Here is a 19,609-nt window from a genome sequence, read left to right on the forward strand (position 1 = left end):
CATATCTCTGAATGTACTAAAACCCTTTTTTTTTCAACCTTGCTGAGTTATAGTTGAGATACAGTACTGTATTAGTTTGGGTACAGCATAATGACTTAACATACGTATATTGTGAAATTAACCCCATAAGTTTAGTTAACATTCCTCACCTCATATAGTTACAAAAAAATATCTTCCCTTGTGATGAGAACTTTTACGATCTACTTTCTTAGTAATGTACAAATATATCATACAGCAGTGTTAACTATACTCACATTGTACATTACACTTTCAGTACTTTTTATGTTACAACTGAATATTTACACCTTTTGACCACTTTTATCCAATTCTCTCACCACTCAACCCACACCTCTGGTAACCAAAAATCTGATCTTGTTTTTCTATGAGTTTGGTTTCCTTCTTCTTCTTCTTCCTTTTTTTAGTTTAGTTTTTTTTTTATTCTACATATAAGTATTTGCCTTTCTCTGTTTGACTTATTTCACTTAACGTAATACCCTCTAGGTCCTTCCACTTTGTTGCAAATGGCAGGATTTTCTTCCTCTTCTGGGTGAATAATATTCAATTGTGTATGTGTGTGTGTGTATATGTGTGTGTGTATATATATATGTATATATATATATATATATATATATATATATATATATATGGAGACTCAAGTCCTAGAAGAACCTGGCTTTCTCATATATACATATAAGTATATATACCTATATATACACACATATATATGTGTGTATATGTACACACACGCACATACAATATCCAGTTGTGTATACTGAATGTTGTATATATTTTGCCTGTCCATTTCATCTGTTGATGGATAGGTAGGATGTAAAAACCAATGAATTATACATTTTACAGTGGTGCATTATATGGCATGTGAATTGTATCTCAATAAAGCTATTATTTAAAAAAGAAAGATAGAGCTTCCCTGGTGGCACAGTGGTTAAGAATGCACCTGCCAATGCAGGGGACATGGGTTTGAGCCCTGGTCCAGGAAGATCCCACATGCTGTGGAGCAACTAAGTCCGTGTGCCACAACTACTGAGCCCACGAGCCACAACTACTGAGCCCATGTGCTACAACTACTGAAGCCCACACACCTAGAGCCCGTGCTCCACAACAAGAGAAGACACCACAATGAGAAGCCAGCGCACCACAACAAAGAGTAGCCCCCGCTTGCCACAACTAGAGAAAGCCTGTGTGCAGCAATGAAGACCCAATTCAGCCAAAAATAAATAAATAAATAAATAAATAGTTTAAAAAAAAAAAAGAAAGATAAAGGAAGAACGGTGGAGAGGGAGGAAAGGAGGGAGAGAAGGAGGGATGGAAGAAGGAATAAAGAAAAAGGAATAAAGTAGTCTACATACTTATTGAGAAAATTAATGGAGAGAGGAGATTAAATTTTAAGATCTTCTTGCTATATTCCACAAAGGGATCTTGTGGGTTGTTGAGGGAATCAATGTTCACTCCAAATGCTGTGCCAGTAATCACATCCATGCTGTAGGCCCCAAAGAAGCTGAGTAGAGAAAGATATGAACAACTAAAATCAACACCTCTTTACTCTCCTTACCCAACACATATAACAAGAAGTGCATGTAAAATCAGATGCCCAGACAAGGCAGGTAGAGAGCCTCACTCTTTCAGAACCACCTGTTGGTCCATGGAAGAGTCTATGCTACTATCACTCACACATGAGGTGTGTCTGAGGTGCCAGTGATGCAGATGGCCCTGTGCCAGGAGGGCTGGGGACACTGAGGCAAGTTAGACGTCCCCCCACAAACTCGAGGAGCTCAGTCATAGAGGGATAGACACCCGTAATCAGACAAAGTACAGTAGTGTGTTTTGACTACAGGCAATAATAGGTGTATAAGGACTGTGTCTGAGCATAACCAAGTGTATAAATTTAACACATCCTGGGGGAGTCAAGAAAGGGGACGTTGATCTGGGTCTTGCCTCACCATAGAGTGTGCACTCAGAGCTGATTCCTCTTCAATGAATCACAGAACAGCAGCATCCTGTTCTGAGTTGCCAGGAACATCATCCCTCACTGCCTTACACCCCTGCTAAGGATCCTGAAAGACCCACACTTCCTCAACTCCAGTGGTCTGTGGTTGACCTGAGGGCAGACTCATTTCTGTGAAATGTAAGAACTAAAAATATTTCTAGTTAAAAAAATAATAAATTACTCCAAATTTGACTTAGGGAATCCCATAGCTAAGTGATCTTATGTCCTCAGTTTTCCCGGGACATTCTCAGTTTATACCTGTTGTTACAGCAGAATTTTTAAAAAATATCTCAGTTTAGACAACAAATGCTATGATCACTCTACCCATAGCCTGTACAGGGCCTTCTCTCTTTTGAGGCTGAAGGAAGAACAAATGGTGGTTAAGAATTAATATTTAGCATTTTCCTCAGGAAAACTGTGAAGAGATTTAATTTGTTTCAAGTTCCATACCGTAACATTCCTGCCCAGTGCACTTCCTGCCAATATGTACCAAGAGCCTTCCCCACCTCCGCTCCACACCCTCTACACGCAATACTGTGCACAACAATGTTTCTCCTTTCTAAACTATGTGTTTTTGTCATCCAGAATATCCAAAGTGACAGTTAAGCAGATAAGTTCATCCTGGCTCATGTACACAGGAGAAGACCCTTTCTCTCCCAGCTGCCCTGCTTTCTTTGGCGAGCCACCACTCATTCTGGGGTGGCCCACTGGAGTGGTACCACCACACACTTACTTCTGTCTGGTCACTACAGTAACTCAGCAGTGGGAATCTGGCTCCATGGCAGGCATCTGGAGGGTCTCAATGGAGCTCAGGTACCAGCAGCTTCACCCCTACTTACTCTTTCATGTTGATTGGCTTGCCTTTCCCTGCTTCCTTCTTCAGGTTCCTCACCAACACGTCTCCAATCTGGCTAATGATGGGGAACATCTAGATACAAAGTACAACATCACCTGAAGTTAAATGCAGACTCAAGTCCTAGAAATACCTGGCTTTCCCAAGCATGGAGCAGGAAGTGGCATTTTATAAGGAATCTTAAAATGTCTCTTCTAGGAAGTAAAGATAAAAGACCATCATTAGAAAACTCAAAATCAGCAGACTTCTCTTTGGAAAGGGACTATGATCTTATTTTCTACCTGTCCCTAGAGTCATTCCTTAAGTTTCTAGTTGAAAGTCTTCTTCTTTTCTTACCTCCTTGAGCTTTCCGCTGGTGAAGGCTGGAGACAGCAACGATCGTAATCTCTTCCATTGTTCATCCTCAGACATAGAGATGGCATTTTTCAAAATTCCCACTGGACCAAAAGACTAGAGTCAAAAGCAAAACACAGAGTCTTATTGGCACTGTCCCAAGGTGATTGACCAGATCTGGGAGCCTATTCTTGAAGCTCCAAAGAAATAGCTATCTGGAGAGGGCAGAAAGCAGAAGCAAGAAGAACTACAATCCTGCAGCCTGTAGAAAAAAAACTACATTCACAGAAAGATAGACAAGATGAAAAGGCAGAGGGCTGTGTACCAGATGAAGGAACAAGATAAAACCCCAGAAAAACAACTAAAAGAAGTGGAGATAGGCAACCTTCCAGAAAAAGAATTCAGAATAATGATAGTGAAGATGATCCAGGACCTCGGGAAAAAAATGGAGGTAAAGATCGAGAAGATGCAAGACATGTTTAACAAAGACCTAGAAGAATTAAAGAACAAACAAACAGAGATGAACAATAAAATAACTGAAATGAAAACTACACTAGAAGGAATCAATAGCAGAATAACTGACGCAGAAGAACAGATAAGTGGTCTGGAAGGCAGAATGGTGGAATTCACTGCTGCGGAACAGAATAAAGAAAAAAGAATGAAAAGAAATGAAGACAGCCTAAGAGACCTCTGGGACAACATTAAACGCAACAACATTCGCATTATAGGGGTCCCAGAAGGAGAAGAGAGAGAGAAAGGACCTAAGAAACTATTTAAAGAGATTATAAGTCGAAAACTTCCCTAATATGGGAAAGGAAACAGCCACCCAAGTCCAGGAAATGCAGAGAGTCCCATACAGGATAAACCCAAGGAGAAACATGCTGAGACACATAGTAATCAAATTGGCAAAAATTAAAGACAAAGAAAAATTATTGAAAGCAACAAGGGAAAAATGACAAATAACATACAAGGGAACTCCCATAAGGTTAACAGCTGATTTCTCAGCAGAAACTCTATAAGCCAGAAGGGAGTGGCATGATATACTTAGTGATGAAAGGGAAGAACCTACAACCAAGATTACTCTACCCGGCAAAGATCTCATTCAGATTCGATGGAGAAATCAAAAGCTTTACAGACAAGCAAAAGCTAAGAAAATTCAGCACCACCAAACCAGCTCTACAACAAATGCTACAGGAACTTCTCTAAGTGGGAAACACAAGAGAAGAAAAGGACCTACAAAAACAAACCCATAACAATTAAGAAAATGGTAATAGGAACATACATATCAATAATTACCTTAAACATGAATGGATTAAATGCTCCAACCAAAAGACACAGACTTGCTGAATGGATACACAAACAAGACCCATATATATGCCGCCTACAAGAGACCCACTTCAGACCTAGGGACACATACAGACTGAAAGTGAGGGGTGGAAAAAGATATTCCATGCAAATGGAAATCAAAAGAAAGCTGGAGTAGCAATACTCATATCAGATAAAATAGACTTTAAAATAAAGAATGTTACAAGAGACAAGGAAAGACACTACATAATGATCAAGGGATCAATCCAAGAAGAAGATATAACAATTATAAATATATATGCACCCAACATAGGAGCACCTCCATACATAAGGCAACTGCTAACAGTTATAAAAGAGGAAATCGACAGTAACACAATAATAGTGGGGGACTTTAACACCTCACTTACACCAATGGACAAATCATCCAAACAGAAAATTAATAAGGAAACACAAGCCTTAAATGACACAACAGACCAGATAGATTTAATTGATATTTACAGGACATTCCATCCAAAAACAGCAGATTACACTTTCTTCTCAAGTGTGCATGGAACATTCTCTAGGGTAGATCACATCTGGGGTCAGAAATCAAGCCTCAGTAAATTTAAGAAAATTGAAATCATATCAAGTACCTTTTCTGACCACAACGCTATGAGATTAGAAATCAATCACAGGGAAAAAACCGTAAAAATCCCAAACACATGGAGGCTAAACAATACATTACTAAATAACCAAGAGATCACTGAAGAAATCAAAGAGGAAATCAGAAAATACCAGAGATAAATGACAACGAAAATAGGATGATCCAAAACCTATGGGATGCAGCAAAAGCAGCTCTAAGAGGGAAGTTTATAGCTATACAAGCCTACCTCAAGAAAGAAGAAAAATCTCAAATAAACAATCTAACCTTACACCTAAAGGAACTAGAGAAAGAAGAACAAATAAAACCCAAAGTTAGCAAAAGGAAAGAAATCATAAAGATCAGAGCAGAAATAAATGAAATAGAAACAAAGAAAACAATAGCAAAGACCAATAAAACTAAAAGCTGGTTCTTTGAGAAGATAAACAAAATTGATAAACCATTAGCCAGACTCATCAAGAAAAAGAGGGAGAGGACTCAAATCAATAAAATTGGAAATGAAAAAGGAGAAGTTACAACAGACACCACAGAAATACAAAGCATCCTAAGAGATTACTACAAGCAACTCTATGCCAATAAAATGGACAACCTGGAAGAAATGGACAAATTCTTAGAAAGGTATAACCTTCCAAGACTGAACCAGGAAGAAATAGAAAACATGAACAGACCAATCACAAGTAATGAAATTGAAACTGTGATTAAAAATCTTCCAACAGGGCTTCCCTGGTGGCGCAGTGGTTGAGAGTCTGCCTGCCGATGCAGGGGACACGGGTTCGTGGCCCGGTCTGGGAGGATCCCACATGCCGCGGAGCGGCGGGGCCCGTGAGCCATGGCCTCTGAGCCTGCGTGTCCGGAGACTGTGCTCCGCAACAGGAGAGGCCACAACAGTGAGAGGCCCACGTACAGCAAAGAAAAAAAAAAACCTTCCAACAAACGAAAGTCCAGGACCAGATGGCTTCTTAGGTGAATTCTATCAAACATTTAGAGAAGAGCTAACACCCATCCTTCTCAAACTCTTCCAAAATATTGCAGAGGAGGGAATGCCCCCAAACTCATTCTATGAGGCCACCATCACCCTCACACCAAAACCAAACAAAGATACTACAAAAAAAGAAAATTACAGACCAATATTACTGATGAATACAGATGCAAAAATCCTCCACAAAATACTAGCAAACAGAATCCAACAACATATTAAAAGGGTCATACACCATGATCAAGTGGGGTTTATTCCAGGGATGCAAGGATTCTTCAGTATATGCAAATCAATCAATGTGATACACCATATTAACAAATTGAAGGATAAAAACCATATGATCATCTCAATAGATGCAGAAAAAGCTTTTGACAAAATTCAACACCCATTTATGATAAAAACTCTCCAGAAAGTTGGCATAGAGGGAACCTACCTCAACATAACAAAGGCCATATACGACAAACCCACAGCAAACATCATTCTCAATGGTGAAAAACTGAAAGCATTTCCTCTAAGATCAGGAACAAGACAAGGATGTCCACTCTCAGCGCTATTATTCAACATAGTTTTGGAAGCCCTAGCCACGGCAATCAGAGAAGAAAAAGATATAAGAGGTATACAAATTGGAAAAGAAGAAGTAAAACTGTCACTATTTGCAGATGACATGATACTATACATAGATGACATGATACTATACTAAATATGCCACCAGAAAACTACTAGAGCTAATCAATGAATTTGGTAAAGTTGCAGGATACAAAATTAATGCACAGAAATCTCTTGCATTCCTATACACTAATGATGAAAACTCTGAAAGAGAAATTAAGGAAACACTCCCATTTACCATTGCTACAAAAAGAATAAAATACCTAGGAATAAACCTACCTAGGGAGACAAAAGACCTGTATGTAGAAAACTGTAAGACACTGATGAAAGATATTAAAAATGATACCAACAGATGGAGAGATATACCATGTTCTTGGATTGGAAGAATCAATATTGTGAAAATGACTATACTACCCAAAGCAATCTACAGATTCAATGCAATCCCTATCAAATTATCAATGGCATTTTTAATGGAACTAGAACAAAATAATCTTAATTTGTATGGAGACACAAAAGACCCCAAATAGCCAAAAAAGTCTTGAGGGGAAAAAAATGGAGCTGGAGGAATCAGACTCCCTGACTTCAGACTATACTACAAAAGCTACAGTAATCAAGACAATATGGTACTGGCACAAAAACAGAAACATAGACAAATGGAACAAGATAGAAAGCCCAGAGATAAATCCATGCACCTATGGTCAACTAATCTATGACAAAGGAGGCAAGGATATACAAGGGAGAAAAGACAGTCTCTTCAATAAGTGGTGCTGGGAAAACTGGACAGCTACGTGTAAAAGAATGAAATTAGAACACTCCCTAACACCATACACAGAAATAAACTCAAAATGGATTAAAGATCTAAATGTAAGGCCAGACACCATCAAACTCTTAGAGGAAAACATGGGCAGAACACTCTATGACATCAATCACAGCAAGATCCTTTTTGACCCACCTCCTAGAGAAATGGAAATAAAAACAAAAATAAACAAATGGGACCTCATGAAACTTCAAAGCTTTTGCACAGCAAAGGAAACCAGAAACAAGACGAAAAGACAACCCTCAGAATGGGAGAAAATATTTGCAAATGAAGCAACTGACAAAGGATTAATCTCCAAAATTTACAAGCATCTCATGCAGCTCAACATTAAAAAAACAAACAACCCAATCCAAAAATGGGCAGAAGACCTAAACAGACATTTCTCCAAAGAAGATATACAGCTTGTCAACAAACACATGAAAGAATGCTCAACATCGTTAATCATTAGAGAAATGCAAATCAAAACTACAATGAGATATCATCTCACACCGGTCAGAATGGCCGTCATCAAAAAATCTACAAACAATAAATGCTGGAGAGGGTATGGAGAAAAGGGAACCTTCTTGCAGTGTTGGTGGGAATGTAAATTGATACAGCCACTATGGAGAGCAGTATGGAGGTTCCTTAAAAACTAAAAATAGAACTCCCATACAACCCAGCAATCCCACTAATGGGCATATGCCCTGAGAAAACCATAATTCAAAAAGAGTCATGTACCAAAATGTTCATTGCAGCTCTTTTTACAATAGCCAGGACATGGAAGCAACCAAACCGTCCATCAACAGATGAATGGATAAAGAAGATGTGGCACATATATACAATGGAATATTACTCAGCCATAAAAAGGAACAAAACTGAGTTATTTGTAGTGAGGTGGATGGACCTAGAGACTGTCATACAGAGTGAAGTAAGTCAGAAAGAGAAAAACAAATACTGTATGCTAACACATATATATGGAATCTAAAAAAAAAAAATGGCCATGAAGAACCTAGGGGCAAGATGGGAATAAAGATGCAGACTTACTACAGAATGGACTTGAGGATACAGGGAGGGGGAAGGGTAAGCTGGGACAAAGTGAGAGAGTGGCATGGACATATATACACTACCAAACGTAAAATAGATACCTAGTGGGAAGCAGCCACATAGCACAGGGAGATCAGCTCGGTGCTTTGTGAGCACCTAGAGGGGTGGGATAGGAAGAGTGGGAGGGAGGGAGATGCAAGAGGGAAGAGATATGGGGACATATGTATATGTATAACTGATTCACTTTGTTATAAAGCAGAAACTAACACACCATTGTAAAGCAATTATACTCCAATAAAGATGTTAAAAAGAAACAGTAAGTGATTTCACGAAGTGTTTTAGTATGGATAAAATAATAAACTATAAAAATACAAAAAAAACTGCTCTACTAAGACCCTGATAAGAGGAAATGACAAGCTACTCACTGTGACTATAAAAGAATGGTTAGAGGGAGATTGATGGGGAAGTAACATTTCTATACATTGATTGTGGTGGTAGTTACACAAATCTACATCTATGATAAATTTTCATAGAGTAACACACACGCACTCACAGCAAATGAATGCACATAAAACTGATAAAATCTGAATAAGCTATGTGGATAGTATCAATGTCAATTTCCTACTTTGATACTGTACTATAATTATGCAAGGTATTAACCTTTGGGGGAAACAGGATGAAGGGTTTCCTTCACAGCACCTTCCTGTATTTTTCTTTTTTGACAATATCCTGTGAATTTATAATTATTACAGAATAAATATTTAATAAATAAATAATATTTAAACTTAAAAAATGGATGCTTACCCTCCGGTTTGTGAAGACAGAATAACATTCTTTCACTAGCACTGTTTTGATTATGTCTGGATCTGTGACAACCAACAGAGGCTGTTGACCTTCATAACACCTGTGTAGGGAAAAGAGATGTGATTAAATTTAATGATCTGGTTTCTGCAGCTGGACTCACAGCTTAAGTCCAGACTCTCATCCTGACATTACATAATCCTTACTCCTAGAGATCATGGTTAGAAATAACATTAGAACATTTGTTAAGTCTAGGTGTTGTTTACATGGGTTATTTCCTATGCCATTCTCCACAACTTTTATAGGTTTAAAATATTTCATTATCAAAAAGGAAGTTAGCTTAGTAAATAATTGAAGGCAAGTAAATTGTTTAAGAATGAAAAAACTAATTAATTAAGGAGAGTCCACCCACTCATTTTTGAAGATATATCAAAAGCATGAAAAAGGCCTATGAAACTTATAGACACATTGATCATAAATATGTAAAATGTGGCTGCAAATGGAAGAAGATTTGGAATACTCCACAAGTGAGAGTGGGATTATGAAAGATTTTCTCTGCTCTATTTTCTAAAATTTGCTTTCTAGTTCATAATTTTTAAAAGGAAATATTATATTAACTAATAAGGAGATATCCTTGGTAGCATCAAGGTTAGAAAAATTTGAAACAAAAGGACAAAGAGAATAAAGAAATTCAGAGGAGCATGTATAATTCATTTTTAAAATATGTTCTTTTCATTACTTATATTTATTCTTCGACATGGGTCCCAAGTGGGCCTCAGGCTCCGTGTAGGTGACAGCCATTAGCAGCAGGGCAGGCCTATGTTTGACCCACCTAACCACATAAAGCCAACTCCTCAGATGTGATACACCCCAATTTGGCCTGATCTCCTGACTGTCAGGATGCCCGTTCATGGGAATGGGTCACTGGCATGAGGTTGACTCTAAGTTAATCACACTGTCTTCCGGCATTTTGTTTCCTCTATCAATCGCTTGCGATGGCTAGAACACAATGGAAGGTTTTCTACATGTTACCTATTATTCCTCTGACTTCACACAGGAATTTCAGATGGTTTTGTGATCACATATAAAAATGGATGAGAACCAGTGCATTATTTCCCCCCCCAAAAAATTCTAAAACTCAGAGGGTTTAAGTGGGTGTCACGTGCATTTAGTGTTGAAGCAGTGACGGAAGGGATTGAAGAGGTACTTAATCTGCTCTTCCATCTGATTGACCATATTACTTGGATGATTCCCTTCTTCCCATCATGTTTTTTCAAAAACACCTGGTGGAGAAGAGATCGTGTTTGGGGTGACACTTTATATTCAGATGTCACTCCAGCCTTAGTATTTCTTATATTACCAGTTAAAATTCAGATTTTTGGCCCTATCCCAGATCATATTGATTTGGTATGCTGATGGGTGGGGTCAAAGTTCTGTATTTATAACAAGTTCTCCCAGGTGGTTCTCATTTACACCCAAGCATGAGAACCATTTTCTAATGAGAGAACTGGGATCCACCATGAAAAAGTGACTCTATCCAGAGCTCACAAGTATTAAATGTTGGAGGGGCAGTTGGAGCTGGTCCAGTAGTGATCCACGGCTATGTGCTCTGTCCACTCAATCACATTGACTTTTGGGGCCATGGCAACTCAGCAGGGCCCTATGGTTTCCGAGGACTTGATCAGAGAAGATGAAGAGGTACAGAGAGGCAGAGCCTTCTCCCATTTCCGTTTGGCAAACAGTCACTACATTACACCTCTCCTGCTGCTCTCATCAAACCTACAAAACTCCTAAAGTCTGTGAGCCCACATGACACACTCTGGGTTAGATATATCCCACATCTCTTCAAAGTCAGAGAAAAATAGTAGATAAAACAATAACTGAATACAATTACATTGGAAAGTCTTGGCTGAAAATGAAAAACAATAACAAAAAAACCTCCATACTTGTAGAGAATGTAAAAAGCTGAGCAGAAATTGTTTCCTATTTTCTTTACCTGTAACCCCCAGCTCTTTTTCCAAAAGGACATATTAAATGCAAAACTTAAATAAAGGATTCTTGGCTTTTAATTAAGTGAATCATGTGGAAAAGGGTCAAAAATGCATTTATGGGCACATATTAGAATGTTCTGGAATAATGCATTTTATGCAATTAAATGCAACCTAAGGAAAGAAAAATGGAGAAGGGGGGAAGAGTGACACTGGACAGAAAGCGATGTTAGGAGTCCCTGGGCCTCAAAGTCTGGAGAAAAGTGATGACCTGCAGATCTCCAGGCCTAATTCAGACTGTAGACCTGGACACCTGGCTGACACCTGGGATCCCTGGTAGAAAGAACAAGACTCCAAAGTTTTACAATAGACTTCATCCCAAGAAGCTCTGGACTGAGACTGTCTTCCATACCACAGGGGGCGCCACATCATAACAAGTCTATCCGATGGAACTTTCCAGAATACTCACCCCCACATTTTTCCATACTTTTTAAAACATCCATTGTCAAACTCCCAAAGACCCTGCAAGAGAAACAAAATTAGATTATTAAACTAAATGTATTGAACCCTACCTCTTTTGGGGACAAAAATACCTTGAAACCCATGAAATCAGGCTTACTATTTTCCACTGGCAGGTGGAAGGAAGTTCATATTCAGAGACTTCTTAGGGGAAATGAAGGGAAAAAAAGGAGATATCGGAACAGAGAATTTTAAATCACTCTTGCATTTTCTCTATTACAGATACTAAATGTTCACCTTTGCCTGTGAATACTAAGTACCTCCTTGTCTTTCGTGAGAAAACTGAAGCGAAGGGTAAGTTAGATTGGCCTGTACACACTTTCATCTCCTTGTTAAGCAGCCTTTTCATTTATCTCATGAGCCCTCTCTAGATTTCTAGAAGAATTAGGAAGTTAAAGACACCAGCGACCTTTTTAGTCCAGCAGATTTAAGTAAGTCTAAGGGGTGTGTGTTGAGTGAGAAAATAAATGAGTGAATGAATGACAAAGTAGATCACCTTCTAGTTTTCCAGCTCAACACAGAAAAGATGGGGAGTTACCACAACTACAAACAACAACACCAATTAAAACGCTTGCCCTGAATTTTCCCTCTGTTGCTTAAAGGAAAACAAACTTCCTGTTACTAAGTTTCTACTGTGATATTTGATGGTTTACCTATGAAAATGAAGGTCTCAGAAACATGGGTCTCGGAGTGCATCTACTAAGGAGTTCATCCGGGAAAGGTGGAAAATAAATTATTGCTTTTTCAGAGAGAAAACAGTTCATGAAGTTCACAGGCAGTAATGAGACAATGAAGACCTCAGTTGGGAGAATCAGGATCTGAGAAACAAGGCTTATGTCTGCAGGAAAGGAAATCTGAGCCAGCGAGCAGCCTACACACAAGGCTCTGCCCCCTGGACACATGGACGTAGCTCATGACCTTCATTTCAGGGGCCAGGCCCTGGGCAAGGCATCAGAGCTGGATTAATATCAAGGCTCAGCCAGAATTCATAGTCCATATGCCACCTAGTACATTCTATTGAGTTCAGTTCAATTTTTAATAATTTTGTCAAATCATATCCTTTCTAGTGATTTTGTATATGTGATTCTGCCTTTTTTTTTTTTTTTTTTGCGGTATGTGGGCCTCTCACTGTTGTGGCCTCTCCCATTGCGGAGCACAGGCTCCGGACGCGCAGGTTCAGTGGCCATGGCTCACGGGCCCAGCCGCTCCGCGGCATGTGGGATCTTCCCGGACCGGGGCACAAACCTGCGTCCCCTGCATCGGCAGGCGGACTCTCAACCACTGCGCCACCAGGGAAGCCCGATTCTGCCTTTTTTTTTTTTTTTTAAAACCCCACAACTTATTTAGTGGTTAAATACCTGAAGTAACTAGACAACCACCATCTTGTCTCCGTTACACCTACTCACTGCTCAGATGCATCCATAAGGTGCTTTCTTTGGAGGCACAGAAGTAAAGCAAAAAGCTCTTGCTCCACCCCTCGAAACACAGAAGATGTCAGGGTTATAGCAAAAATGGAGTAGAGCCACAGAAATAACTGCAGGCATTAGTAGTTCTTGAGATAATTCAAGTAGGTGCAAATTACCCGACATTGAATACTCAGGCTGCGTTAGAAACTGAAGTTACCAAGCAATCCAGGAGGAAGAAAAAAATGCTACCCAGAGCTTATGCTACCAACAGGAAAGCCTGACTGTAGTGTAGGCAGCTTAATAAGTCACGACCAGGCACCCTCTTCATGCTTTTCTCCTAATACTAAGGGGATGGTGCCTTCCTGGGAATCTGCACCTGGCAGAAAGAAAACCCTCTTCACAATACTCACCAGATGGAAAATCAAGTTCTGTGCTGAATCAGCTAGAGAGCTGGGCTGCCTGAGGCCGCAAAACCTGAGGCTCCTAACAGCTAAAAATAGAGGTGTGTTGTAAAATTGGCCATGTGCTGGGTGGGGCCCATGATATTTCTGGAAAGTGTGAAACCTCAGAACTTCCTCCTGAGGAGGGGCAGTTTTACTATATTATTCAGCTGAGATTTGCCACCATAAGAAGCAAAGCTGGAGCTCAAACAACACACACCTTTTGGTAGGACAGAATATTTCCAAAATAAGGCAGAGGTCTCGGCCCAGGAATCCCCAGCTTCTTAAAAAGTCCATGTGAATAAGTCCCATATCTGTAAAGTGAAAGAGGAAACCAGGTCACAGGAATTGTGGAATAGTGGTGCTGGAGCTGGCCAGTCACTGACTCGGAACTGGAACAGTCAACCTAAGGAGATAGCATGTAGGCAATAAAAAATACCAGCAGCTCCAAAAGCAATCATTACATTCACTCATCATCTCCTTGCCCACCACCAATACAAGACCCAGTAAAGGTCATGGTGATTAGCTAAAGGCAGCTGAAGTCTTCACAGTTCCAATCTTAGAGTGAATACTTGATAAATGTTTCTAATTGGAGTGGTCCTGAGAGGTTCAGGCTGGAATTCTTCCAGGGAATTCACTCATCTTTATTTGGTAACTTGACTCTTAGATGATTTGGAGATTCTCATTCTAGGTAGAAAGGGAAAATTTCTTTTTCTGTTCCAATAATGAGATTTTGCTTAACTTCGTCTGCAAAACAACAGTTATTGAGAGCCTACTGTGACATTGTTCTTACAATTTGCATGGAGATTTTTATGCTTTTCTTTCCCTCTGTATCCTGACCCCATTTTAGGATTTAATTCTTCTAAAGTCCAACTTCATAATCAAGCCTTAGAGAATAACAGCGTCCTAATTTCTATAAAATACAAACTGTGTTCAAGGCTTCCATTGGCATCATAGAAATGTGAGCACCTTTCAGCTACACTCAAGTCTCTGTTGTCAGGCAATTTGCTTGATTTGCCCTACAGAGAAGGGCGACTGACCATATGTTCCCTGAATATAACTGTATAAGTGAACCAATGACTAGAGGATCCATTTCCAGACCGTTCTTTCTCAAATGGTATCTGGTCCTCCAACCTGTGATACTCACCTGCTAAACACAGTACCAGGCACACTCATTTTTTTTCAAGATCCTCAATCACAGATTAGTTTGTTTACTGCCTCTGTGCGCCAACTACCTCAAAAAGCCATTAAGGCTGGTGCTTCCTACAGCTGGTGTACGTGAAACTCATCTTCATGTGTTCTGTGTGGAATCCCACAAATGGGGGGTTTGAAATCTTGCAGGTCTTCTCAGTCTGGTGTTTCTGAGAATTGACAGAGTGGAGGAAAAGAGAGGTTGAGGGGAAGAGGTTGCTGGCAATGGTTTTAGTGATGAAGTTGCTAGGCCGCCAAAACTAACTCTGTAGGGGCAAATTAGAAAGGTATGGCTGAAAAGTGTGCTATGTAGAAATGCTTCAACATGCTCTGCAAGCCCTTTTGGCTAAAAGTGGGCCTTGCAAACTTCAGGTACCTCCCCGAAGACAGCAAAAGAGGCATTGTGCAACACAGAATGAATAACCATAAAATGTTCCAGAATGTTTAAGACTTTTTTCTTCTTTGAAGCTTAGTTTTTAAGGTCTTACAGGTTCCAAATATTCTGTACAAATCCATCAAATCTTATGTGATAAAATAAACCCAAAAATTGCCTGAAAGAAACTGTGCTTGAAGAGGCAGCAGAGGCACTTCGGCCAAGCCCAGCTGGGTGTTTAGATCCTTCCCCCAGAAAAGTTGGAGGTGTGAGCACCAACTTCCAAAATGGGAGTGACTTGGGCTATTCCAACCCCAGTTTCTTCCTTCGCCTTCACAACCAGGGCAAATCAATTTCCCTTTCTGAACTTTCAACGTGTTACGTGAACTCTCAGATTCCTATGCTGATGCTAAAGCTCTCAGAGGCGAGAGGAAAAGCTGAAAGAAATGAATATAATTTCAAGATTTCTGCCAAGTGTCCTCTCCTCTAAAGATTTCTCATTTGGGGGTAGATAGTTCTGCATAGTACAGGGTGGGGGAATTGAGCCTTGGAAGAGGGTGCCATAGGAGGGACACAGGAAAGGGGGAAGAGCTGATATGAAGTGAAGGGCAATCAATTTCCAGCCCCTGGGTGACAAGGTGCCCTGTGTAAATGACATCTGGGGAGGGAGGGAAGGAAGCAGGAACCCCCTGAGTGACACAGGGGCCAATCCTTCTACACGGCTCTTGCAGCAGATACTGAACCCAGAAGGTGAAGATCATGAGACAAATCCCAAGTTACTTCATGCCTCCAGGATCCCCAGAGCTTGGGAAGGGGACAGCACCCCACTGCGCAGGGACCAGTTGTTTTAAATCTTCCCCTGGTGGATTCTGGCTGATTAGTCTGGGTCCATGGAAACTGGTAGTCAATCATCCCCAGGAGCAAATAACGTCACTAAACCCTCCTAGCTACAGAAGATAAAAACTTGGCGGGGTGGTGGTAGGGGGGGTGTTTGTTGATTACTCATTCAACAGAACTGGGTTAAGATCGATAATAACCCCTTTGGTGTTTGTAGCACCCACAGCTTAAGCAACTTTCCCTCCACTAACTGATCCTCAAAACAGTAAAGGGAAAGTGGGACCTGATGAGCACCCCAAGTCCAAGGTTACAGAGGAGATCAGAATCACAGATACTCACAGATAGAGGAGTACCAGGCTGGTAGCCAGGAGAACCCAGGTTTCCACGGAAAAGCTCGGGATCAGGTCCATGGCCACTCTCCTCGGTGATTCTCTCCCTGAGTTTCTTCTCAGCTGCGTGTGTTACTCTTTGCCTGCCTGCTTCCTTTCACACCCAGGGATGATTCATTGAGGCTGAAATGTTTATGTCCTGGGAAGGCGGTGGAGCTGGAGCTGCAGCCAATAGAAGGGCTACCTGTGCTCCACCTGCATGAGCCCTCCCTGCCTTGATAGTTGGCATCACGGACAGTCCAGTTTGACCTCCCTTGACTTCATATTCTGTGGCCATTCAATAACAACTCAATCAGTGTTATCAGTAATTTCAAAGGTTACAGAAACTCAAATAAAACCACTAGCCACAAATATCCTCTAAACTGCCCTTTTCTCTGTAACTGCCTGAACTCCAAAACTTGAAATCCTTCAGACATGCTAGGTCCACTAATCTTTACCATGCAGTTTCCTCTGCCTAGATATCCTGGTTTCCCCATAAGGCACCTACTCATCCTTCAAATCCCAGCTCAGAAAGCACATTGTTTTAGAGACTTCCCTAAAGAATAGGAATAACCACTTCCTCTTCTGGATGACTTCTGTCGTGCCCCCCCCAACACACACACACACACACACACACACACACACACAATCCTATTATTGTCCTTCTATCCTCCAGAACCATTGTTGGTTTCCACACCTATTTCCCTTAAGAGATTGAGAGTTTGGGCTACAGTCTGAGTATTAGTCACCCTTATGCCCCTGGTACCTTGCAGAATGCTTTCTGCAGCATGGACATCGGAAAGGTTGGTGGACTTGAGTTGGTAGTAGTGAGAACTCTGGGCCCCTGTGTGTCTGTTTCCTGTAGCTATTTGGTGACCACATGATCTTCCTGTATCGTTAATACAACAAGAGGGCCTGGCTGTGCCTTGGCCACCATCACTGCACGTTCAGGATGATCCATCAGGGTTCTGTTGACAAGAGGGCCCCCAAAGGAGAGACAAGACATGGATCATGTGGTGATGGCTGCACCAAGGGGTATCCATTCAGTCTTCCTGTCCCGCCCCTCAGAGGGTCCTTCAGTGGACAGCAGTTACACAGATTCTTAACGAAAGAATGACCCCCTCTCTCTGGAAAGGCCACAAGTGCAAAATCAATGAGGGTGAAGGGAGTGAAGCGGAGAAAGCAGCCCAGTGACCAAGTGGACCTCCAACCTCCTTATCCACCGGTGATGTGGCACATACAGCAAACAAGACTCCATAAAGAAAACATGAGGTTTTTCTATGGGGCAAAGTGGGGGGAGGGGGGCAGTCAGAGCAGATGCTTCCTTATCATTGACTAGATGGAAAATATTAAGGGGTAGCAAGGTGTTACTAAGGAGGAGGTCTGTAGTAGAAGTCAGTGGCATCTGTGAGCCCCCACCCCATTCCTCATGGGAGAAATTAGAGGACTGAGGGTCTGAAATTTACACTGGTTCATTGTCTTCCCTCTGACCAAAATGCTGTATCTCCTTGACTGAGAAACTGTGAATCATATGAAAAACAAAACCTCAAAAGTTCTTAAACTCAATAGGAACACAGGACGTTTAAGCTGTGTTTGTGCACTTCCTTCTCCCTTTATCCTTCTCATTTTCAGTCCTTCTGGAGCAAGCGATACTCACCTCTTGCCAATACATTCCATCCCTCTGGCCTGAAAGTCCCCAGAGTTGCCCAACACTGGCCTGAGTGGGTGGAGGTCTCATTGGTAAATTATAGTAAGTCCCAACTATGTCACCTGCCTTTTTTATTTCCTTGGGACCTTGTCATGCAACATGAAATTTCTACCATCATAGCTTGTCAACTTTGGGTTCAGACTTTCTCCAGGAGGCACCTGTTAAAATCCATAGCTGCCACTGGAAATACAATGCCTGAATATATGTTCATCCACGCATTGATTCAAGGCCAAGTGGGTGAATGTCAGGTGCAGGTATTGCGCTGGGCTGGGGGCTAGAAGCCCATACAGTCCCCTACCTTGAGAGCAGCTTCCCAGAGGAGGGAGTGAGACACACAACCAAGGTTAGTATGTAGCATACCTCTGGAACCTCTAGGATAATGGAGCCCTACAGAGAGGTCATGAAGGAGAGAAGTGGATACAAGCTTGAGTACCAACAAAGGACAGGCCTGGGAAGCTGGAAGATGATCCTGAGGAAAAGTAGCATAGAAAGTCCCACAAATTCTTATGCATTTCTGCCCTCTTTCGGTACCTTCTCTGGGCGCTCTTAAGTAGGGTCATGATACAATCCCCAGTTTATAGATACAGAAACTGAGGCTCAGGGACTACAGGTGGCTTCTCAACAGCTATTGATCACAACATGTCACATGTAAGCTAACATGAAGATAGATTGGCAAGTCTTCTGCACTGAAATGCCAGTATTCAATGTTTGCTGTTTCACGATGAGGGTCACTATGTGAAACAGTGAGACCCAAGACTACAACAGCAAATTGGTTACAATTCTGGCTCCTATCTCCATAGCTACCCCTGCCCAGGAGCTCCCCCATGGGTCTCCAGAACCAAGGACTCTATCTCACCTCACCAAGAATAAAGACAGGTGCAGGTTATGAGGACACTAGGGTCTTGTGTGTAGGATCCACCTCTCTATGTTCCCAACTGAGAGGAACACAAAATACATCCCACATGGGATGACTGGGGTGTCATCTGATAACTTCTGACAACTTAGTTCACTCAACTAAACCCACAGCCTTTCTTATTCTTCTTGGAAACAAAACCATTGTGGAAACTATATGCCTTCATCTTCCTCCAAAACACATACTGGGCTACGATGATTTTTCTCACTAAACCCACAGGACCATCTGCTGCCCTATTCGCCTCAGGGCCTGGTCCAGCTGGTTGGAATCTATCCCAGAGGCGATAGGCTAGTCATTGTTTAGGACTGAAATTCTGCAAGTACCCTGTTCTAATCAATGCAAATGGCCTTGCTCTGCAAGGGGAAATAATAGAAGGCATGATCTTCGTGCCCCTTCATTCCACAGCAGGGTACACCTAACTTAAAAGTCTGACAGACTAAGATTGTGAAGGAAGACGTGTGCCTGAATATCACCCCCCACCCCAACATCTCTCATCTACCCATTTGT

General features: G+C 41.2%; 1 protein-coding gene across 2 annotated transcripts in view; it reads right to left on the bottom strand.

Moving 5' to 3' along the window:
- Nucleotides 1-17,417, bottom strand: part of LOC114894197 (cytochrome P450 3A29-like) — a 43,471-nt gene extending 26,054 nt beyond the window's left edge. Inside the window, exons 1-8 of one of the 2 annotated variants that reach the window (XR_003793165.1) lie at nucleotides 17,248-17,417; nucleotides 16,453-16,769; nucleotides 13,933-14,026; nucleotides 11,817-11,869; nucleotides 9,363-9,462; nucleotides 3,195-3,308; nucleotides 2,845-2,933; nucleotides 1,368-1,516 (exon numbers count right to left, since the gene is read on the bottom strand). Coding sequence is in view for 1 of the 2 variants with exons in the window: in XM_029220684.1 (XP_029076517.1) it covers nucleotides 1,368-1,516; nucleotides 2,845-2,933; nucleotides 3,195-3,308; nucleotides 9,363-9,462; nucleotides 11,817-11,869; nucleotides 13,933-14,026; nucleotides 16,453-16,523 (670 nt within the window). In the remaining variant the exon portion in view is untranslated. Of the gene's footprint in view, nucleotides 1-1,367; nucleotides 1,517-2,844; nucleotides 2,934-3,194; nucleotides 3,309-9,362; nucleotides 9,463-11,816; nucleotides 11,870-13,932; nucleotides 14,027-16,452; nucleotides 16,770-17,247 lie in introns of those variants that run through there. The other variant, XM_029220684.1, reaches the window with a different exon arrangement.
- Nucleotides 17,418-19,609: the final 2,192 nt, after the last annotated feature.

This window comes from Monodon monoceros, unplaced genomic scaffold (genome assembly GCF_005190385.1).
Source record: "Monodon monoceros isolate NGI ecotype Baffin Bay Population unplaced genomic scaffold, NGI_Narwhal_1 Super_Scaffold_13, whole genome shotgun sequence".
In the NCBI taxonomy this organism is placed as follows: Eukaryota; Metazoa; Chordata; class Mammalia; order Artiodactyla; family Monodontidae; genus Monodon; species Monodon monoceros.